Here is a 23,823-nt window from a genome sequence, read left to right on the forward strand (position 1 = left end):
TGACCATGCTGAGAACTACGGGGGTGCACAACTGGTGTCCGTTGGCAGCTGTGGGCTCCACACACTGCATAATGCCTTCAAGGCTGGCTTTTCGATGTGGCATGTGGACAAGCTACTAAAGGCAATGCACACATTATTCCACCATGTTCCAGCGAGGAGGGAGGACTACGTAAGAGTCACCAAGTCCACAGTGTTCCCTCGGCCGTTCTGCGGCCATCGGTGGCTGTAAAACCTTCCGGTTATCGAGAGGGCTCTGGCGGTCTGGCCATCTCTCCAGCTATACCTGGATGCTGTGCACAGAAAAGAGCTGCCAAACCCCAAGACGGCATCATTTGACACCATTGAAGCAGCCCACAACGATCCTTTAACCATCACAAGGATGCACTTCTTCATGACAGTGGCCAGGACCTTTGATCCATTCATGAGGAAGTACCAAACAGACGAACCTGTGATGCCTTTCTTTGGCAAAGACTTGGCTGAGTTGCTTAAGGTAATTGTTTTGGTGGTTTTAAAAGGACTGTATAATTTGTTGGTCTTCAAAGGGTTGTGGCCATCAGGGAGCATCGATTAGAATGCAACAATATGTTCCTTCTATGTGTCTTATTGACTAACAGATGTACATATTGATGTGTGTGGTTCTGAAACACATATATGCATGAATCAGTAAATGATCAACTTAATTGCAGTGTTATACAAAATGCTAAACAATGTTACACAATATGCAAAACAACATAAGGCTTACAAAGCAATCTCCGCTTATATTCGGCGTTCTAAACAATAGAAAACACGGGTAATGCGAGGCTCCGACAATTATACAATAGCTAGAAGCAACGTGCTACAACATTCTTGCCTCACAAGAAACACAGTAACCTTATGATGTGGTACAACCAACAACAAACAGTATAACTTACTACACAATTTCCGTAATTTGGACAGTACAGCAACACTTGGATAAATATATAAACCCTTTCAATTCAGTTATTGTTTTTGTTACTTAATTTGTCCGCTGACAGAGTCTACTGAGGCGCTTTGTTAAAAGGCCGGTCCTGCAAGACATCACTGCCCTTCAGCTTACCACACTGGACCTGTCTGACAAGAACTTGCTCCTCTTCCCACAGAAGGTTGACATCGGCTTGGGTGCTGAGGAAGCTCTCAAGGTATTGTCATGATTCTTCTTAAGCTTTTGGAAATAATGATCAATATGCAGGCAGCAAATATCATTTTGTTTAACATACTCCAAACATGTCAGTTGTAAAGTGTGCAACAGGAAGGAACTTTGCCATTAAGCTAATACACTAAGAAGTCATATTACCTGTACATGTGTACTTTTTAATTTAAAATTGTTTTAATACTACTGACATATTTTTTTATTGCACATTACCTTGTCCAGAACAGTAAAGGTTCAGAGCTAAGGGTCCTTGAGTTTAGGAGGGATTGCATGCAGGGACTCTCAAACATTGTGAGTAAAGTTCAGGAGAAGAGCCCCTTGAAATATGCCACAGTTAGGCAGATGGAGTGTCTGGACCCGTCTCTCATGTTCAGGGACCCAGACAAAAGCAAGACTCAAATGAAACGTCTCATACAGACATTTCTGAAGGACAAGCAGCTGACAGGAGGTGTATCTGCTGGTAGGAATATATTTGGAAGGGGTTATGAACCAAAGTTTTGAGTACCATGCTCAACTATACTCTGAATTTGTATAAGACTGTTTGAGCATTCTCTCTATGTTGCAGACATTTGGTCCCCCATTTGGCCCTTTTCTCTTTTCCTATTAGGGTATTGGTTTAGCATGGACATCTTGCTTTTGTTATTCCTTCTTCTAATGGTCCTGCACCTGTTCTGTGTGCAGTGGCTCATATGTATTTCACACAGGCTTTTTTGTTATTGAAAACATTACATAGGTGAAGAGTCGGTTTAGGTATTGAGTGCTGTGATTTATCTATATATGCATATTTGACTTTTCTTTTATCACTCACTTTGTTTTAGGGGATACCATTGTCCAACAGTTTGAGTCTTTCCTGTATGTTGAGGCAAGGAACGAAGAACTTCTCAACTTCCAGCCATTTGAGAACCGACTAGACACCTTCCTGCATGAGAGGTTAAGCCGTCCCTATCCTGCTGCTTGGGATTTTTGCCAGAGGTTGCTCCTTCTTTCACATGGGCAGGCCTCCGTTGAAAGGGGATTTTCTGTTAACAAGGAGGTGGAGATCGAAAACATGCATAAGGAGACCATCGTCACAAATAGGCTGATCTGCGACCATGTAGAGATGCATGGGGGTGTGACAAAGGTTCCCCTCACCAGAGAGCTCCTAACATGTGTGGGTGCAGCCCGCTCAAGGTACCGCATCTTTCTTGATCAGGAGCGTACCAAGAAAGAATCGGAAATGCAGAGCCTGAAGAGAAAGCTGGCAGATGAGGGTTTAGAGCAACTAAAAAAGAAAAAGACCAGTTTAAAGGAGGTTTCCGACTGTCTTGCCAGGGAGGCAGACAGGCTCAAAGATGGCCCAGCTCCTATCCAAGTCAAATGCCCTCAGAAGGGCGTACAAAGACAAACTGGCTGAACTCAAAAACATTGAGGCTGAGATTGGTGCTAAAGGAGAGGAACTTAGGCATATGTAATCTCTCTTTCTCTTTTCCTTTCTCTCGCAGTTCAGTAAAGTTCAGAATGTTTCATTTGCATAACAGTTTGGGTTGAGCAGTATTGCCAAAGCAGTCCATATTGAAGGGATATTTGAACATATATATCATTACATATAACAAGGAACTAGTAACTAGTAATAAGGAGGGAGTCAGATGGCTGAGCGGTGAGGGAGTCGGGCTAGTAATCAGAAGGTTACCGGATCGATTCCCCGCCGGGTCAAAATGATGTTGTGTCCTTGGGCAAGGCACTTCACCCTACTTGCCTCGGGGAGAATGTCCCTGTACTTACTGTAAGTCGTTCTGGATAAGAGCGTCTGCTAAATGACTAAATGTAAATGTAAATAAGACAAAATAGCAGTAACATGGATAGTTGGAAAGTAACATATAAATGCATGTTAAGATACTAAATGTAAAAAATGACTAAAAGTAAAGATACAGAAAGGTTTTAAGTCATACAAGGTTGATTCACTGTCCCTCAAGTTGTGACATTGACATACATATCTCTCTCACACACACACGCACTCACACACACTCTTATATAATGATATTAAATGCTTTTTTCAGAATTTCTTTGATTTGAATATTTATTTGGTCATGCGTCGTGTAGGTCTTAAATTTCAATCTTTATGGTCTTACAATGTCTTAAAAAGGTCTTAAATTTGACTTACTGAAACCTGCAAGAACCCTGTTCTTGGCGAATAAAACCCATTCTGAAAAGTATTCATAATTGAAAGATGTAGAAACAGCAAAAAGTTTGAACAGTGGAACAGTGAAGAGCGTTGGCCAATTGGATTGGTTGCTTATTTCTTGTAACGTAGCAACCGTTGGTCCTTGTCAACATTTCTAACCTAGAATCTAGGTTTTAGGTTCAAGATGGAGGTGAAACTAATCATGTATGCCTGCACAACCAGTCCTGTTCAAACAGTTAATTTAAAGATGACATCAAAATTGGTAGTCAGATGTTGTGTCCTTGGGCAAGGCACTTCACCCTACTTGCCTCGGGGGAATGTCCCTGTAGTTACTGTAAGTCGCTCTGGATAAGAGCGTCTACTAAATGACTAAATGTACATTTTTTATAATAATCCATAGAGCAGGGTTGCCGATGTTGTTGTTGTCCCTGGTGAGTTTTTTATACTTTTAAATTCAATCTCGTCACATTATGTGACAAATACAAAAACTCAGAATGCTGCTGCAAAAAAAGCTGAACTATTGTGGTTGGTTAATAAGATCATGCTACATCTAACCAGTGGATCATTTCTTGCAAGTGTGTCAAAGTGGTATTTTTACAGACTGTTAACACCGCAGGCATGAATAATGCATGCATCGCCATTGTCATGCATCTTTAACCGAAGAAGCTAGAGATTGGATGCAATGGGAGATTTCCTACAGTAAGCTAGATACTGCTTCAAATTGAATACGGAGACGATCTTTTGATTAAAGACAAGTTCCTTAACCTCTGTTGTCAATATCATCGATAAAAAGTAAATACTGTTACGAAGCATTTGTTTGTAGGTAAAAAACGATAGACGTAGCTAGCTATGTGACCTGGTTTTGCCGTTCTATGGCAGCTATGATGACAGCCCTTACAAATAAGAAGTATATTAAAGTATACTATAAGTATACTAAAATATGGATAGTACACTTTTAGTTCACTTTTGATATACTTTTAAGAAGTATGCTTAGAAAATAGTTCACTTTTAATATACTTTTAAGAAGTATACTTTGAAAATAGTTTACTTTTAATATACTTTTAAGTATGCTTTGAAACTAATTCACTTTTGAATACTGCAAAGTAGCCTGTGTAGTGCACTTTCAGTTCATCAAGTATACTTCCTCAAGTACTTCAAAGTATACTTTGGAATACTCTAAAGTAGCCTGTGTAGTGCACTTTCAGTTCATCAAGTATACTTGCTAAAGTACTTCAAAGTATACTTTGGAATACTCTAAAGTAACCTGTGTAGTGCACTTTGAGTTCATGAAGTATACTTCCTAAAGAACCTCAAAGTATACTTTGCAATACTTTCAAGAGCACTTTCATTTAATGTAAGTACGTCAACAAGTAAACTTCTAAATGTAATTTTACTATTATTTACTAATGTATTAAAATGTTTATGGAGCCCTCAAACGCCTCTGATCTTGAGTCACTTAGCGAGAACGGGGCCATCATAATAATTTATTGCAGATTCGTAGCTCTTCACTACGTACTCAATAACGTACTTTTAAGAAGTATGCTTAGAAACAGAAAATGGTATACATTTTTTCTGGAGTAGGATGTATGTTTTCTATTATTATACAGCAAAAACAGTCAAAATAATTTTAAAGTACATTACAGGTTACATTTTTTAGATCCATTTCATTCTAATTATTCATGTCTATGAAAATCTAATGCATTGCACATTGAATCTTTTTTTGTTACTGAAGCTGTAACCTTAATTACTGCTAAAACATTCTGAAACCCTATACTCTTATACTAATAATTGGGGTGTGCTTGCCTCGGCGAGCACAAACTATTGTTATCTCACATATATATATATTATTCTTTTTTAAATTTTTGCCCCCCTAAGGCTCAGTCAATATTTGGACTACATAGACAATGTAGATGTCAAAAGGTTCGTCTTGGTCTTGATTGCGTTGCTTGTATTTGGATTTACGTTCCGTTGCACAGTTTAGGAGGTTTCAACGTTTTTGTGGCAACAAAGTAGCCTGACGTTGTCATACTCATAATTCTAGTCAGAATATGAGTCTGAGAACTCTCCGTTGGGCTTTGACTATAGGGCGTGTTTCAAACGAGCCTGGAAAACAAATGCCTCTTCGCTCAATTGGATAGATCTACAACCAATCAGAGCAACAGAGTATGTGACGTATGTTAAGCACCGCATAGTTGTTGTCAACAGAACTAAACTACAAGCAGACTTGAAGTATGCTTGAAGAATGAATAGGCCTACAAACGATTTTTGCCGGTGTTGTAAAACTAATTTAAGGGTAGGGAGAGTACTTGTTCACACGGTCAACCTTTTTGAGCGAAACAATAAAGGGCAATGCATATACGAACAAGTTCTCCGTTTAGGATTACAACTCCATCGGGGCCATCTGATAAATTAAACTTTTACCGAATCCCGTAGGAAGGACGGCAAAAACATATTTTCCATTGACAAATGCCTTGATTGCGTCTCTCTGTTCCTCTTTCAAAATTAATGCGCTGTCGATGTCTTCTAAAACAAACTCGATGGCAGAATCATAACATCCCAGATCTCCAGCGGTAGCCATGTTTGTTCAAAACGAATTCAACTTAAACGCTCTTTTGTGACGTGGGTGATTACGTTATTGTTGATCATCTGTCCATCATCCTATAAAGCCCGCCCGGCAATTTAATTGGTTCGCCCAGATTCTGGTTTTCTGTAGTTGGTCCCCAATACGAGACCCTCCAGAACCAAATTCCCGACCAAATTTTTTTTAGGGCGGGGAGAAGTTGGGCTGGCAGCCAGGCTACAACACGAGACCCTCCAGAACCAAATTCCCGACCAAATTTTTTTGGGGCGGGGAGAAGTTGGGCTGGCAGCCAGGCTAGCAACAAAGTGCCTTTAAGGGTAATCTGTGCTAGCTACGTCACCACGTCAACAGACGTCAGCAACGACGCATGGCTACAACGTGATAGAGACGTTCTAGCACGCAAATTGGAGCTTGGATTACGAGTAAAAAATACCCCCCCGAAAAATTCCAACTATTTGGCTTGGTTGAGAAAGCGATTTCGAGTGGAACTGCCATCTCGGATTTTTGATTTAGGTCGTTAAAGTCTTTGTAAATTGAGCGAGTGCGGGTTGCCCGTGAGACAGACTAGTCTTTTAGGCGGCAGCCATGCTAGAGAACGTCATAGTAGTATTGTCGTAGCTAATTTTGTAGTTCAATTTTACACGAAAAAACTGAAACAGGGAAATGTTATGACAATATGACTATTGTGAAGACATCCAGGTGGTGAGATTTTAATGTAGGTTGCTGTAAACACTTTGATTTGTTTGCTACGTGAGAGTCCCGTCAGCCTCCACTGACGATTGCGGCAGCAGCAACAGTGTCGTCGACAACAGTTGTCGATCTGCGTCTGATGAGTCTTTTCTTAATTTCGTACCAGGGTCAATTCTACATCCAAATGGAGAGCAGTGTTTTAAAGATATGGCAATTGTGAAGACAACCAGCGGGTCAGCATATTTTAGTTATTTGTGTAAAACTTGTGTAGTAGACTACAGTCATGTGGGTCGCCGCAATGTAACTTTGTGGGGTCCCCCCAAAACAGTCGTTTGGACCCCTCCTCATTTGCAATGAACATATTAGTGCATGAATGTCTACTAGTCTAACGATCTTTCCATTGCTTCACAATCAAATCCGTTCCACTTTATCAGTAGGGAGAATACCAATAGCAATAGAATTCCACTCCACGTTTTCTAGAAAAACAGCATTGAGCACGCTGATTCAACTCCCATACTCTTTGATCAACGCATCGCGCTTGTAGCTAGCACTTCAGACATGACTGTTCCACAGACGAGATGGACATGAGGAGGGTTTTTTCGAGGAAGAGGAAAGTAAGTCAAAGTTGCCCAGTTTTCCCTTCAGTGGCCAAAGCACCCTTATGAGACATTCTCTGACTATAATAGCATTAGTTAAGTCACAAAGATCCTTCTGCAAACATTATGATTATTGCTAGCTAGATAAGCAAGCTTTTTACCTACATCTAGCACTAGACAATACCATACTTTATTTACCCATTACAAGTGGAACAGCATTTGTTGATTTCTTAATCTGGGTCTGAAATATGTTTTTGGCCGTGTTCAGATCTAGGCGTCTGTTTCAGGCAGAAAGAGATGACAAGGATGTTTTTTCCAAGTAGCTACAAAATAAATTGCTGGTGTTTTTTGTATTGCCATAACAACCGTGAGCTAATCTGGAGTTAACCTTAGCTAACATGCTAGTTTGTCTAGTTTGTCTAACATTGTCTTCCAATTTAAATATGGTTGCTCAACTTGTAATTTTGGCAATTCGCAGAATTGTATCGCTACATGTTAGTCTGTAACATGAAGGCAAAACTGATTCAACCATTAAAACCATATATCCTCTGAAAGCTTATACCCTGTAGGCAGGGTTCTAAATTAACTTTTTTGATCACCAGCCAATTTGGCTGGTAACTTTCTAAAGTTACCAGGCAAACAGAATTTCCACTAGCCAAATTCTTTCCGGTGAAAATAAGAACAATTATGAGTTTCACTGAATGCATTTAATCATTTTATTAACATTGTTGGCATGAAAAACACAGAAAATGAAGTAAAATGAAGCACAGAAGTATGATGCAAGGGTATGTGAAATCACCAACACGTGACTAAGTAAGGACACGATTTATTGTAAATGGCTAATAACAACAATATGCCAGTTAGGTATGGAAGCAAATCGTGACCAAAATTCAAATGAAAATGCATTTCCAGAAATGCATTTTCATTTTAAGAATGTGGCTGCATTATTTGACTCATAAATCAAATTAGTATTCAATCATCCTATTTGCATTTTCATTTTCTTCTTTAAGACTGCTCATTCTTTCCCTTAATTAAAATGAAAACGAAAAAGACATTTGAAATTTAATTTTCAAAATATGCCCCAGCAAATAGATACCAAAATTCAATTTGAAATGTAAAATTTGAAAATTAAAATGCATTTCCAGAAATGCATTTTCATTTTAAGAACGTGGCTGCAAAATCGTGACCACAATTCAAATTCAAATGCATTTCCAGAATTGCATTTTCATTTTCAAGAACGTGGCTGCAAAATCGTGACCACAATTCAAATTCAAATGCATTTCCAGAAATGCATTTTCATTTTAAGAACGTGGCTGCAAAATCGTGACCACAATTCAAATTCAAATGTATTTCCAGAAATGCATTTTCATTTTAAGAATGTGGCTGCATTATTTGACTCATAAATCAAATTAGTACTGATTAGTACTGAGCGGACATTGCATTTTCATTTTCATGTTCTGCCCGCAAAGAACTGCCCATAATTCGAAAACGAAAATGCATTCTGAGCGGCGCAGTAGAGTGACGTCAGTAGCCGCTCTTCTTCAGCTCCCTGCTGACCGAGCTACCCATCTTGTTCGGTAGGGGGCGGTGTGCACATACGCATTGCATTACATGACAAATGTGCCGGGAAATTGATTGAATTGCCGGGTCTTTAGAGGACGCATCACAGATCATGGCGCTCCCTCAAATTGTGCAGACACTGATAGAATTAGCTGAGCTGGTAGAAACTAATAATATATCTGAGTCTGATGCCCGTGACCGAGTAGAACAAGTCACAGAGAGCTTGGCTGCATACTCTGCCGTCACAGACGTACACATTAATGAGGTTGCCATAGTAAACCTCTCTTCAGTCCTGGAACGGCTGGATGCTGTGGTGGAGCCTCAAATGGGACGGGGACGCCAACCATCCACATCCCGTTCGAGTCCATCGAAAACTATTTATTAAATGGTCTACTTTTTCCTGTGAAAGCAAGCTGTTTCACCTTTGGCCTGGTTCAGACAAAATCTGAATTTCCGCAATCTGAATTTGAATTTCCGCAATCTGAATTTCAAGAATCTGAATTCCTGCAATCTGAATTTTAGAATGTTTTATTTTTGGATCAAAATAATTCAGTTGTATTAAATTTGGCATACAAATAATTCAGATATTATATATTCAACAGCAATATATTTCAGTTTTATGAAATTCGACACACAAATATTTCAGATCTTTCATATTCAAATTCAGATACTTTTGTCAGCTTTCTAGCTCCATAAATCCGTTGCTTTGGATCCTCCGACGGATGGTCTGGTGGCCGACAACAGCTCCGCTATGTCCTTTATTTTTAAACCATTTAATAAATAGTTTTCGATGGACTCGAACGGGATGTGGATGGTTGGTCGTCCCCGTCCCATTTGAGGCTCCACAGCATCCAGCCGTTCCAGGACTGAAGAGAGGTTTACTATGGCAACCTCATTAATGTGTACGTCTGTGACGGCAGAGTATGCAGCCAAGCTCTCTGTGACTTGTTCTACTCGGTCACGGGCATCAGACTCAGATATATTATTAGTTTCTACCAGCTCAGCTAATTCTATCAGTGTCTGCACAATTTGAGGGAGCGCCATGATCTGTGATGCGTCCTCTAAAGACCCGGCAATTCAATCAATTTCCCGGCACATTTGTCATGTAATGCAATGCGTATGTGCACACCGCCCCCTACCGAACAAGATGGGTAGCTCGGTCAGCAGGGAGCTGAAGAAGAGCGGCTACTGACGTCACTCTACTGCGCCGCTCAGAATGCATTTTCGTTTTCGAATTATGGGCAGTTCTTTGCGGGCAGAACATGAAAATGAAAATGCAATGTCCGCTCAGTACTAATCAGTACTAATTTGATTTATGAGTCAAATAATGCAGCCACATTCTTAAAATGAAAATGCATTTCTGGAAATACATTTGAATTTGAATTGTGGTCACGATTTTGCAGCCACGTTCTTAAAATGAAAATGCATTTCTGGAAATGCATTTGAATTTGAATTGTGGTCACGATTTTGCAGCCACGTTCTTGAAAATGAAAATGCAATTCTGGAAATGCATTTGAATTTGAATTGTGGTCACGATTTTGCAGCCACGTTCTTAAAATGAAAATGCATTTCTGGAAATGCATTTTCATTTTCAAATTTTACATTTCAAATTGAATTTTGGTATCTATTTGCTGGGGCATATTTTGAAAATTAAATTTCAAATGTCTTTTTCGTTTTCATTTTAATTAAGGGAAAGAATGAGCAGTCTTAAAGAAGAAAATGAAAATGCAAATAGGATGATTGAATACTAATTTGATTTATGAGTCAAATAATGCAGCCACATTCTTAAAATGAAAATGCATTTCTGGAAATGCATTTTCATTTGAATTTTGGTCACGATTTGCTTCCATAGTTAGGCAACAATCATTAGCTTGTCCCAACAAACGTCTCAGCCGTTTCTGCTGACATTCCATCACAACAATCATTTCTATGACGTGTCCTGTTTACCACTGATGATCCATGGAATCAATCTCCTGAAAGTGATCACGTTAATGTCATCATACAACATGCAGGATGCAACAATCCTGCATTTCCTGTGTGGATGGTTCAATGTTATTTTGAGCTTGTACTGAAATGGGTAGTCACTAGCAGGTAAAAACAAACAAACAAAAAGAAGGAAAAGCATCAAAAGTGTTATACAACTAAATATACACAGAAAGTGCAAACATTGGGGATCTATCTATCATTTGAATCTTCAGAGCTCTTCTTCTTCAGAGGTGCTATCAGAACCTGAGCCACTCTCTGTTGCTTTTGTTTCATGTTTACGCAGAAAGTCAGGCCTGCGTGAGCGCAAACTGTCAGCATGCCAGATGTCAATGGCTTTGGTTGGATCAAAGTCTTTGATGTCAGGTGAGCACAACTGGGTTTTAAGGAGGTCAGAGAGGGTCTCACCTTTTAGGCGTGAGCGCCAGTCACTCTTTACCTGCTTCATTACACTGAACCCTCTTTCACAGTCAGCTGTAGTTGCAGGGATGGTGAGGAGAGCATCAAAAAGATCAAGGAGTTCCAGACACCGATGGCGCAGCATTCTGTTTACAGTAGGCCAGGTCTTCTCAAAGGTTCCTGTAGCAGGGTGAGACAGACAATATGCATTATGCACTGGCAAACCATTGTACATTTTCAAATGCGTCTTAAGTTATTAAAAGATGGAATCAAATTTGGATTTTTCCTTTAACAAATGACATTTACTCTGATTCTTGATAAACAAAATGCTGTTGATAAGCTATATCAGTATGAGATTTTTTTTTCCCAGACTTCATTCTCCAAGTACCTTGGCTGAATCCTGCTGTGTACAGTTCAGTCTTGAGAATTGTCCATTGATCAGGGATCAACTCCACATCCACTCCAGCAGACAGTAAAATAGGTTGGAAGTGACTAATGAGTTTGTTTACCTCTTCATCACCAAATTCTGAAAAAAGGGAAAACACTAAAAGGTTAAGCAGTTGTCTTAAAACATAAAATGCGTAAAGATTTGTTCATTACATTTAAATTGCCAACCTGAACTTGTGTCTGCCTCTGGCCAGCACTGGAAACTGGTCAGCCGCATAGCCTGCAGGACACCACTGTTCACATCACTAAATCTAGCAGTGATGCACCGGCACAGAGAATCGATTAGCTCATTCTTTGCCTTGTCATGTTGGTCGGCATCAGTAGGGTTCAGGAGGACTCCCTCATAGGTGTCTGTGTCCAGCACTGCTCTCAGTTTAGGCCCAGGTCTACAGTTGTGCAGACACTGCACAGTTGTGTGACACTGACCTCTGCAGTGACTTGGAGAGGCTGCTCAGTTGATAGATGGTGTCATGGAGAAGGCAGCAAAATCTGAGAACTCCACCAGCCTTGCCTATTTTGAGGAACCCCTTGGCTTTTGCCCTCAGAACAGCATTGATGTTCATTGCCTCCTGGGACTACAAACAAAACAACTGAATTATATCAGACAGCATTTAAAACTGATGAAGAGAAAAAGAAAGCAAACATTAAATAATCCATCTACCCTGCTGGTTTTAGTAGGCTATAAATTAACATACCTTCTCCTCTAAGTGGCGTACAATGCCAGCATATCCCCTGAGAAAATTGTCAAGTGCTTTGAAGAGATGTGGTAGCCACTGGGTTCCACCTACTCTGGTTGGCATTAACGCCTTCATGTGGAGCTCACTGCAGTGTTGCTTTAGGCTGGCCCTGTTCACTCCACTCTTATAAGGTGTAGAGTCCACTCAACAGGTCCTCAACTTTCCTGACCATCAAATTTTTCCTTATTCCGTCTGAAAAGGCAAGCTCTAGCTTGTGGGCCATGCAGTGGATCCCAAGCACATTTGGTCTGTCTGCACGCAGTTTTGTAACCACACCATTGTTTACACCTGTCATTACAGATGCTCCATCTGTGGTGATCGCCACTAGCTTGTTCTTCCAATCAGTGCTGACTCCACTTTCCATTATACAGCATACTGCTTCAGCTATATTTGTAGCATCTGGCTTTGAGACAGCTTTTACCCCGACAAAATCAACTTTGACCTTCCCCTCACTGGCACTCCTGACGTAGACCATTTCTTCTTCCATCACTGCACTGTCCAGGGATCCATCTGACATGACCGAAATGAACTTGCCATCTGATAGTCTTGCCCTCATCTTTCTTCTCTCATCCTCTGCTATGTAGTATATGAACTCTTCTGCCTGGAAGTCATTTGTATATGTCTCTCCTATCTTCAAGCCTTTCTTCCTGTCCACTCTGAAATTAATTTTAGTGTAAATTCCACGCGCATACAACACAGTACATTTCAGTGAGATCTTTTTTTTTTACCCCCAAACGTAAAGTTTCATCTGGGACTATGGAAGTAGTAACGTTAATTCACTTACTCACACATCCATGCAAAGTCTGTGAAAGGCCTGCCCTTTTTTCCGATGGCGTGGGCATTTCGAAAAAGTAGCTGCATCTTCTCCAACTCAGAAGTCTTCAATAAAGCGAGGCTTTTCCCAGCAAGGCTCTCTTCAACACAACCTGTCTTGGCAGTTTTAATCCTTAGGCTCTCCTGATGACCTCGGGCACTCTCATGGTCCTTTACTAGGGAGGACAAACCCGTTTGAGCGTTTTTCCTGAAATACGTTTTTATTAGTTATTCCTGGTGAAATTATGGAATTAAATGACATATTTACGATATTAAAATACGTGTGCACAATAATATCAACAATATTTGCTAAATGTAGACGTTTTTAAAGGTTTTGAATTTTACCTCGAAGCTACTTCCGTTAATCAGCAGTTTGTGAAAAAGAGGCTAGTTTTACAACAGCGACTTTGGATGTAAACTACTTTAACATGTTAGCTGATTAGCCAATATGAGTGAGATATGTATACAGTTACATTAACAAACCTCTTGCTTGTGAAGTATTTTGTCTTAAATACGAAGGGAACACATCACATTAACAATTCTAAAATGCTTGACACGCCAAATGTTGTCTTTTTTTGTCAAGCGTCCCTGAAGCTCAGATTCTGAGTCGAGTTCCATGAAGAGTTGCAGTGAATGGTTGCAGGCACTCATCGGATTTAAACTCAAATAACTCAAATGTCCCAACTGGAAAATTTTAGCGGTTTCACAGTCCTGTAGAGGACATTTTTCTGAACAGATTGACATCAAGTTAAGGTTGTGGCATTAAAGTTCAGGTTAGTAGCCAAGGGTGTAAAGACCACTCGGCTAATTACAGACGTCTTAAACTGTTAAAACGCCAGTGCCACATTCGGGACGGTATTCACACAGGCATTGGATCAATCCTAGTTTTCGGGCCTACTAGCTCGAATGTTTTTAGATGTTTATCTGCTACAAATGAATGAGTTGTCTAAAAAATAAGTTGGAACAAAATACAACTATTAAGTGTGCCCTTTGCGCCCCTCCCCCCACCTGTCTGGGCCAGGCTGCTGCTGTAAGTTGCTAGCCAACCTTTACTGAGGGGACTGTTTGAACGCGCTGGAATTAAAAATTTTTCATCTTTATGTATATTTGAGACCACAGATTCGTAGATGTACGTTTCCACTATATGTTAACCGATTTTAAGGGCGATCGGATTAAATGAGCGAAAACAAGGCACATCTGTCCATATTTTGTTAGTGAAGCAGGGAGAGGAATGCTCGTGGCAAGCTAACTGGCTGGGTAGAGCGATGGGGAGTTTGTTAGCACTCAAAATGTAGCTCTTAAACAGGGGCACTCCTAGGACATAAGCTCGATTATAAAAAATCCCCCAGCTGGGAAATGTTCGCGGTTTTCACAGTCCTGTAGAGGAGACCTTCATGAACACAATGACATCAAATTGAGGCTGTGGCATTGAAGTTCAGGTTAGTAGGCAATGGCTCAAAGTGCTCTCAGCCATTTACAGACCTCTTAAAATGGGAAAACCTCTGTGCCACATACGGGATGGTATTCACACAGGGATTGGCTCTAATTTGAGTGACAGGTTGATTCACCAATTGAAAAACTCATCTGGGAATTTTGATTTTTGTAAGTGGAGTGCCGAGATTTTACTGTCGCCGTTTGGCTTCCTAAACAGCAGTAGAATTACTTTTTTTAAGTTTTTCTAAACCGCGTCGCGTACAGCATTACAGTGAGCTACACTGGTTTAAAACTACAGGTATATAAGGACAATTGTACCCATGAATTGTTTACTAGTAATATAATGTCATAATAAATCATAAAAGGTTCATCGATATGTGAGGCATGTTTATTATTTTAACGATTGAAAACGGATGTATCACAGACCGCTATCGTATATGTCGTTAAACAGAGGCTAATTACGCTAACGACTCAGTCATCAAACGAAAATTGACTACTGTTTTCGAAAGTAAATGTACTGATAATATCAGCGTACATCGTACTGTACATTAAATATCACAATTGTGTTTTTTATCACAATGTTAAATGAGCAATAAGTTCAGTTTGGCATTTGTTGACGCTTGGAACTCTCCGTTGTGATTACATTGAGAGCAGAACGTCTGTCCTCCCTACCTTTACTGCCTCAACTTTAAAATTATTTGTTCCCACCGCGAAATTGTTCGATTTGTTTTTTTCTTTAGCGTACATGCGGCAATCCTTACAAAACATGACAAAATGTTCATTGTCAAACACAAGCCATTCCCGACCCGTCAGCCATTTGGCATTAAATTGTATTTTCTTCGTTTCTCTAGAGCTAGTGCTTTCAATATCCTCATCCCCTGCCTCTTTCCTCTTCTCGCCCCCAGAAGTTTGTTCTAACCACCGCTGCATTTATTTAACTTATTTACTTTCCTCTACTACTCTAGTTAGCACTAGCTCTTATTAACTCCTATGTTTTCTGGTGGACGCTCCGTTCGTTTCCATGGTTTCTCGCGTTGGTTTCAAACCCAAACTCCAGACTGAGCGCAGCCAATAAAACGTTGTCACGCAGCATTACGGCACAGTGTTCATGGGAAACGTAGGAAGTACTGCCAGGGGATAAATGTCGAGAACAGAGCCTTATGTATCATTCATGTAATGCCTCATGACCGGCCAAACTGGCTAGTGAGTTTTTATTAACACCCGACAATGAATTTTAACCCGCATTTTTGGCGGGTTGGCGGGTGTTAATTTAGAACCCTGCCTGTAGGATGTTATCTAATGAGACAAGAGACACGTCCATCTCTCCATATTAGTATGCTGCCCATGCATAATAAATTCGGTATTGGTAAATGGAGTAGGCTATATGGCTGATACTTTTTTGGGCTGTGCCATTTAGGGACACTGATTCAACCACCTAAACCATGTATTTTCTGAAAGCTTACATCCTAAGGATGTGATCAGTGGAAAAGACTACAGGTTTGAACACAAATTTGATCATTTCTGAAATGTCCAGTCATGCTTTAGGGAGATGTTTTTTTTTAAATGTAGCCTACATAATTATTAGGCTACTAAACCTATACCAATTCTGAATTTTATATGCTGATAACACGATTTACATCTCAGAAATCTTCATATGAAAAATCTACATTAAGCTTATTATTATCAATATGAAAGAATGCTCAATGCATCTCCATGTCTCCTGATATAGGTGGTAGAGATTGAGAGTGAGTCAGAGGCAGGGGCAGCATGCAGGGTCAGTGGAGACAGCTCTGTTGCTGAGGTGAGTGCTGAAAGGTGACTGGTAGTTGAAGATGTCCCATTGCTTATTGGGAAGTTTAGTTTTCAAAATATTTTAATGTCCAGCCCCTCAGTATATGTATAACACCTAGATTGTAAATTGTTCTGGTAAATGCACCAGAATGCGGGAAATTGCATCTACATCTCAAAAAATTCTAGGGGAGAAACCCCCAGACCCCCCCGCATAATGTGTCCCCCCCACTCTCAAAATGCTGTTGACGCCCATGGCAACAGTACTGTCTTCAATGCCACAGCTATGGCTAAACTTTATTATGTCTTATTACACGGCTGTTCTTTAATGCTGTAGAATGCTCCATTCTCTTGAATGGGGCTTCCCAACGTGCTGCCGTGAACAATTTTCTCATATTTGACCGTTGCAATGCACATTTGACTGCTGTCAAGGGAAGTGGCCTTTTTCCTCGGATTCACGTCTTTCGTAGCACTCCGCAAGTAGTCCGGTAACTTTTCAACCCCAGCGTACTCTGTTGCTTAGGGACGTCAGCTGATTTGAAGCCTAAAGAATGTTCAAAGTCAATGAAGTTCAACGTGTTTGGCGAACTATTTCTCTGCTGATCAACAATACGAATGGTAACAAATACATTGTAAAAAGAAACACTGTGTTAAGTTATTTTTGTTGGCAAGTAGCCGTGTATCAAGCGGGATAATGCATAGTACGCCGGTCATTATTGGGAAAATGAGCCCCTTCAGAAATTGTACCCTCTCTAGTTAGCAATTGGAGTATTAATGGAAAAAAAAACAAAAAGCTACTTGAATTTGAAGGTTATACTGTCAAACTGACTGAAGAACGAAATAACGACGTGAAATAATGAAGATAGTGTGGCTCATTGGCTAGTCAATTCCCATGATGCAAGGCGGTCGTCGTCATCGTCGTCGTCATCTGCCGCTTGTCCGGGGATCGGGTCGCGGGGGCAGCGACCTAAGCAGGGAGGCCCAGACTTCCCTCCCCCCGGCCACTTCCGCCAGCTCTTCCTGGGGGACCCCAAGGCGTTCCCAGGCCAGCTGAGAGACATAGTCCCTCCAGCGTGTCCTGGGTCTTCCCCGGGGCCTCTTCCCAGTGGGACGTGCCCGGAACACCTCACCAGGGAGGCGTCCAGGAGGCATCCTAATCAGATGCCCGAGCCACCTCAGCTGGCTCCTCTCGACGCGGAGGAGCAGCGGTTCTACTCTGAGCCCCTCCCGGATGACCGAGCTTCTCACCCTATCTCTAAGGGAGAGCCCGGACACCCTACGGAGAAAGCTCATTTCGGCCGCTTGTATTCGCGATCTCGTTCTTTCGGTCACTACCCATAGTTCGTGACCATAGGTGAGGGTAGGAACGTAGATCGACTGGTAAATAGAGAGCTTCGCCTTTCGACTCAGCTCCTTCTTCACCACGACGGACCGATGCAGAGCCCGCATCACTGCGGACGCCGCACCGATCCGCCTGTCGACCTCGCGCTCCATTCTTCCCTCACTCGTGAACAAGACCCCGAGATACTTGAACTCCTCCGCTTGGTTCAGGATCTCCTCCCCGACCCGGAGATGGCACTCCACCCTTTTCCGGTCGATTACCATGGCCTCAGATTTGGAGGTGCTGATTCGCATCCCAGCCGCTTCACATTCGGTTGCGAACCGCTCCAGTGAGAGCTGAAGGTCACGGCCCGATGAAGCCAACAGGACCACATCATCCGCAAAAAGCAGCGACCCGATCCTGAGGTCACCAAACCGGACCCCCTCAACACCCTGGCTGCGCCTAGAAATTCTGTCCATATAGGTAATGAACAGAATCGGTGACATAGGGCAGCCCTGGCGGAGTCCAACCCTCACCGGAAACAAGTTCGACTTACTACCGGCAATGCGGACCAAACTCTGGCACCGGTCGTACAGGGACCGGACAGCCCCGATCAGGAAATCCGGTACCCCGTACTCTCGGAGCACCCCCCACATGAGCCCCCGAGGGACACGGTCGAACGCCTTTTCCAAATCCACAAAACATGTGTAGACTGGTTGGGCGAACTCCCATGTACCCTCCAGGACTCCGCGGAGGGTATAAAGCTGGTCCACTGTTCCACGGCCAGGACGAAAACCACATTGCTCCTCCTGAATCCGAGGTTCGACAATCCGACGGACCCTCCTCTCCAGGACCCCTGAATAGACTTTCCCAGGGAGGCTGAGGAGTGTGATCCCCCTAAAGTTGGAGCACACCCTCCGGTCCCCCTTTTTGAAGAGGGGAACCACCACCCCGGTCTGCCAGTCCAGAGGCACTGTCCCCGATGTCCACGCGATGTTGCAGAGTCGTGTCAACCAAGACAGCCCTACAACATCCAGAGCCTTAAGGAACTCCGGGCGGACCTCATCCACCCCAGGGGCCCTGCCACCGCCGAGGTGGTTGAAAAGCTCCGCAAGGCGGTAAATAGTGTTAAAATTTGCTTATAAGTTTGCCGTTTGTTCGAAATACAAATGTAACTTCATGAATGTCGTTTTTTAAATGTGTCTGCTTAGAATGCAGAGTTTTGTTGCGTGGTAATTGTCATTGTTGTGCTGGTTTACCATTGTAACCATGAGTTAAATGACTGTTACATTTGATAAGTACAGCTGGATTCTTGGAACGTTACTGAGTTTGCAGTGAAGAGCTACAAATCTGCAGTAAACTATTATGAGGGCCCCGTTCTCGCCAAGTGACTCAAGATCTGAGGCGTTTGAGGGGCCCATAAACATTTTAATACATCAGTAAATAATAGTAAAATTACATTTAGAAGTTTACTTGTTGACGTACTTACATTAATTGAAAGTGCACTTGAAAGTATTGCAAAGTATACTTTGAAGTTCTTTAGGAAGTATACTTCATGAACTCAAAGTGCACTACACAGGTTGCTTTAGAGTATTCCAAAGTATACTTTGAAGAACTTTAGGAAGTACACTTGATGAACTGAAAGTGCACTACACAGGCTACTTTAGAGTATTCCAAAGTATACTTTGAAGTACTTGAGGAAGTATACTTGATGAACTGAAAGTGCACTACACAGTCTACTTTGCAGTATTCAAAAGTAAACCTTGAAATACACTACAAGTGTACTTTAAAGTGTACTAAATGACCTAAAAAATGACCTAAATTAAATGACCTGTAAATGTAATGTAAATGTAAAAAGTGGGCCAATTCAGTTTACTTAATACAAAAAAAGTATATAAATAAGTACACTGCTAGTATACTTTAAGTAACATGATAATAGTATACTTTTTATACTAAGTATACTTACAAAATAAACTCGAAGTATACTTCTTTTTTGTAAGGGAGTCGTAGCTAGCGTTGGAAGCACTCGTCACTAGAATGGCCATAACTTTAAAACAAAAGATCATATTTCAAATCTGTCTGCTGTTCTACATTGCCCACACAATTTGTGTATATATACATATATCAACTCTAAAATGGCCTGTATCTTGTCTCGAAAGTGCTCGAAAATTAGCTAGTCTAATGTATGGTGGACTGAGAAAACATATTTGTTACACAAAGTGGAGCGAGCGGATTATGTACACTACGTTCAATGTACATACCTTGTTTGGCCAATTTGGTCGATTGTCGATAAAAGTTTAACCGTTTTTAGTTATGGAGAGCCATCACGCTAGCTCTATTATGAGAAGAATTGTGTTTCCACTCATCACTTCAGTGGTCATAACTTTTAAACAAAACAGTCTATCTAAAATCTATCTGCTGTTCTGAATCCACTACAAAATGACGCACATTTCATACACTCTGACCTGTCCTCTCTCTTCTATTGAAAGTGGTTAAAAATGAGGTTTTCTAAAAAAGTAATGCAGACAGAGAAGATTTTTGTCAGAATGGCTCTGTGAAATCGTCTCATAACATAACATAATCATACAAATATTTAGCCCTACTCCTTGTCTTCAAAATGGTATAAACAGTTTAGGAATATTTTTGAAAAACTATGCATATTCAGACAGGAAAGGGTTAAACAGTGTCAAAAATGTACGCGGTGATGTCAGTGCATGACGTCACAGTGGAATTTGACTAGAAAATTTGGAACCATTGAAACCCATTAATTTTTTTGGCACTTTAAACTTTAATATCTTACAAACTTGAAATGTTATCAGTGAATTATCAGTCATAGCACACTAGAGCAGTTCAGACTTCATCAAATACAGTTTGAATGGTGTTTCTAGCTTAAGCGGTGTGAAACTAGTTAGCGAGCAAAAAAAAGTGGGAGGAAAATTAATAATAACTAGAAACGGCTGTTTCTGCGAAACAGCAGTGAGAATGTTGAAAACCTGGATGGGGATAGCTGACCATGCTAAAAAAGCTGAAAATAGTGAACATTTTGTAGAAAGTTATTAGCTGAAGCTTCAAAGCGCCCGAAAGGTACTTTTGAAAGGGGCTGGAGCTGGACGGAGGCATTAAACTACACAAAAGAGAAGAAAAATGCAAAAAGAGAAAGAATTCAGAAGAATTTGAAAATTTAGTAGAAAGTCATTTACTCAGGTTTCAATTCGCTGAAGCTTCAAAGCGCCCGAAAGGTACTTTTGAAAGGGGCTGGAGCTGGACGAAGGCAGAAAATTACATAAAAGAGAAGAAAAATGCAAAAGTACTGGCAGTTGGAAGGTACTGCTGTGAAAGGTCTTTTTGAAAGGACCTGGGGCCTCATGTATAAACGTTGCGTACGCACAAAAAGCTTGCGTACGCTGGTTTTCACGCACACTTTTAAAAGTCAGAGGCATCGGGCCTATTTACGTACCGCACTGGGTTCGATCATGCCACCTCTGAAATACCCAAGCGCCGCCACTACCAACTACGCCAACGAAAGGCTAAATATCTGTTGATGCGGGTGGCCTGTTACTTACCTGAGGAGTGAGTTTCACCGATACACACCGGCTACATCTATGAACTACTTGTCCTGAGCAGGTGTTGTCAGTGAACAGGCTGTAAAACTGTTGGTTAAGAGACTTGTGAAAAACTGATGCTAATTATCTGTTTGGTTTTTTTACAGCAGTCAAGTTGTCAATTTGTTGTAAAATTAAAACAGGAGATCATGACTGTGCTCAAAGTGATGCTCGAGCTCCAGCGGTTTGCTTTGTAGGTGAACAAAAAGTTCGGAAGACGTAACAGAATCACGAAAAATTACAGGATATGCTTGTTTTCCATTGGTTGTTGCATTAAATCTTACCCAGATACAATGGTGCCTATTTCCGATTGGCTATTGAATAGACCCTTTCTTTTTTTGATTGGCTGATAAGTGGCAGGCTCGACTAAGAACTCCAGGGGAGACGCGCTTGACTGCCGGTTCCATAGTGAGAGTGGGGCGGCCAGAGGAATTTTGGTTGGGTGCTGCGGCATATTAAATATATTATTAAAAAATAAAATCTGCGTGAGAAATACAATGTGTGGCGGGAGGGCATTACTAAAGACCGAAATGAGTGACTGTCACTCTCAATGCGTGACACTTGAGAGCCCTGCTTTACATTTAGTCATTTAGCAGACGCTCTTATCCAGAGCGACTTACAGTAAGTACAGGGACATTCCCCCGAGGCAAGTAGGGTGAAGTGCCTTGCCCAAGGACACAACGTCATTTTGGTGTGCTCGGGAATCAAACTGGCGACCTTTAGATTACTAGCCTGACTCCCTCACCGCTCAGCCACCTGACTCCCTGTGATGTATAAAGATTTACTTGATGTGAGAATGTGTGGGCCATCCGCAAAGTCTTGTCTGGCTCTGTAACATGGCGAATTCTAACTGAATAGTGCAGAAACTCACCAAACATTACAAAATAAAGTTTCCACTACTACGTTTATGACGTTGACTATTCAAAAAACACAAAAATATAAGTTCCCCAAAACGGGAAATGCTATATGGCCTATGACCACTTAATAACTTCTGTTAAATTGAGGGTGTCAAAACGAACGACAAAATCACTCAGGAAATGCATGTCACACTAACCCTATAGCTGCCATGCTGTTACGATGCGCCACCACTCGTTTCTTTATTTAAAGGCCATATGGCAGGTTAACCACCACTGATAAATGGGTACATAAAGCACTCAAGATATGTATATTATACAAGAAATCTCGAAATGGTGTCTCAAAATGGGGTTTAAGACCAGTTGTCATTTTTTGTGTTAGCAATAGCATATTAGCGCAATTCGACGATGACGTCACGTTGGGGATTAATGGAGCAGAGTAGCCTCAGTCTAGTACTAGAACTATGGCGACTGACCGGGATGAAGAAGAGGTGGCAAGAACCACTAATGTATATGATGGCCCGCAGCCAGCCGTCAAAGCCAAATAAATGATTCTTATATCATTTATTAAATGATTCATTTATTAAACAGTTCATTGTACCGAGGAGAATGAGTGGAGAGTTGATGAAATATCCTCCTGGTGAGTTGCTATCATTTAGCAACGCAGCAACGACCTCTGGAGCTCGTCTACGAACAGCAGTGCACATATACAATTTTATTTTTTACTGTTTTTCCACCAAGTGGAAGTCAACGTTTTCTTTATACCTAGTGATCATTCATTGCCTGACATTACTTTTTGAGGCACTACACTAGCCTACATATATGTTCCACTTTTCCATGCACAAAAGTCACGTCCAGGTAAACATTGTGCCTTTGACCAACGAAGATGAGCTGTAATATTAGGAGCATTGTATGGGGGTTGCCTTTTTCTCTCCTCCTCTCTCCTCATGTTATGCTTTGCTGTAATCTTTCTGGTGGGCGCCTTTGATGGCTGCCTAGGTAGGCTCTCCTGCCAAATCAAATTCCGTGTCTGTGCAAACTTTCATGGCCAATAAACATCAATTCAATTCAATTCATTATACAAATGATAACAATTGAGGTGTTATAATAAACGGTATTTGTTACATTAAACATTTACACAATTTCTGCAGAATGAAACACTTTCTACTATGTACTGTATTGCAGCTTCGTCCCAATATCTCTACAGACCGTGCAGCTAATTTGACTTGAACAGGGGCTTATTACTTGAAAGAGGAATTATTTACTGAGTCTTCTCAGTTACATTATCAGGGCTTGGAAATACTATGACTTGCTAAAGTAGGCAAATGGTTAGTAGTAGAACATAACATTTGATAATAATTGCAGTCAATCAAACAGCTGCAAGACCCAGTGAAATGTTATATACAGCTAGCAAACTAACGTTAGCTAGCATCGCTAACGACATTGGCTAACTCAACTTCGGTAGGCTATCCTCAGTATTTGCAAGCTGGCCAGTGCAAGTAACATGCCATTTTATTTTGTTTGAGTTTAACCTTCTCCAGTGGGGCAAGTACATTCCCTTCCACTTGCCCTACAAATCCACTTGTCCCGAACTATCATGTCGTTGTAGTTCAGATAGACTACCAGGTAAACATAGCTCTATCTAGATTTAGAAGACATCATGCTAGCTATGGGCTAGCTATGGGCTTA

The 23,823-nt window shown here is 41.2% G+C and overlaps 2 protein-coding genes across 3 annotated transcripts in view; one reads left to right on the forward strand and one right to left on the reverse strand.

The window, feature by feature from the left end:
• plekha6 (pleckstrin homology domain containing, family A member 6) overlaps nucleotides 1-23,823 on the forward strand; it is a 206,347-nt gene that overhangs the window by 35,322 nt on the left and 147,202 nt on the right. The gene's annotated exons all lie outside the window — the stretch shown is intronic.
• On the reverse strand, nucleotides 10,603-13,373 carry LOC124470862 (zinc finger protein 862-like). 2 transcript variants are annotated; one of them, XM_047025033.1, is made up of 4 exons: nucleotides 13,107-13,373; nucleotides 11,754-12,160; nucleotides 11,527-11,664; nucleotides 10,603-11,318 (listed from the first exon to the last, which is right to left on the reverse strand). In XM_047025033.1, the coding sequence occupies exons 2-4, from the start codon at nucleotides 11,800-11,802 to the stop codon at nucleotides 10,951-10,953; spliced, it is 555 nt and encodes a 184-aa protein (XP_046880989.1). In that variant the 5' UTR covers nucleotides 11,803-12,160; nucleotides 13,107-13,373; the 3' UTR covers nucleotides 10,603-10,950. The 2 variants fall into 2 exon arrangements, with proteins under 2 accessions (XP_046880989.1, XP_046880988.1); XM_047025032.1 differs by lacking the exon at nucleotides 13,107-13,373 and having other exon boundaries at nucleotides 11,754-12,364.

The sequence above is a fragment of the Hypomesus transpacificus genome, chromosome 9 (genome assembly GCF_021917145.1).
Source record: "Hypomesus transpacificus isolate Combined female chromosome 9, fHypTra1, whole genome shotgun sequence".
NCBI classification, from domain to species: Eukaryota; Metazoa; Chordata; class Actinopteri; order Osmeriformes; family Osmeridae; genus Hypomesus; species Hypomesus transpacificus.

Coding starts and splice junctions, on each gene's coding strand:
- LOC124470862 (XM_047025033.1), bottom strand. CDS start 11,802: ATGCGGCTGACCAGTTTCCAGTGCTGGCCAGAGGCAGACACAAGTTCA. Junction 11,665..11,753: donor AGAGGCAGACACAAGTTCAG/GTTGGCAATTTA, acceptor CCCTTTTTTCAG/AATTTGGTGATGAAGAGGTA. Junction 11,319..11,526: donor CACAGCAGGATTCAGCCAAG/GTACTTGGAGAA, acceptor ACCCTGCTACAG/GAACCTTTGAGAAGACCTGG.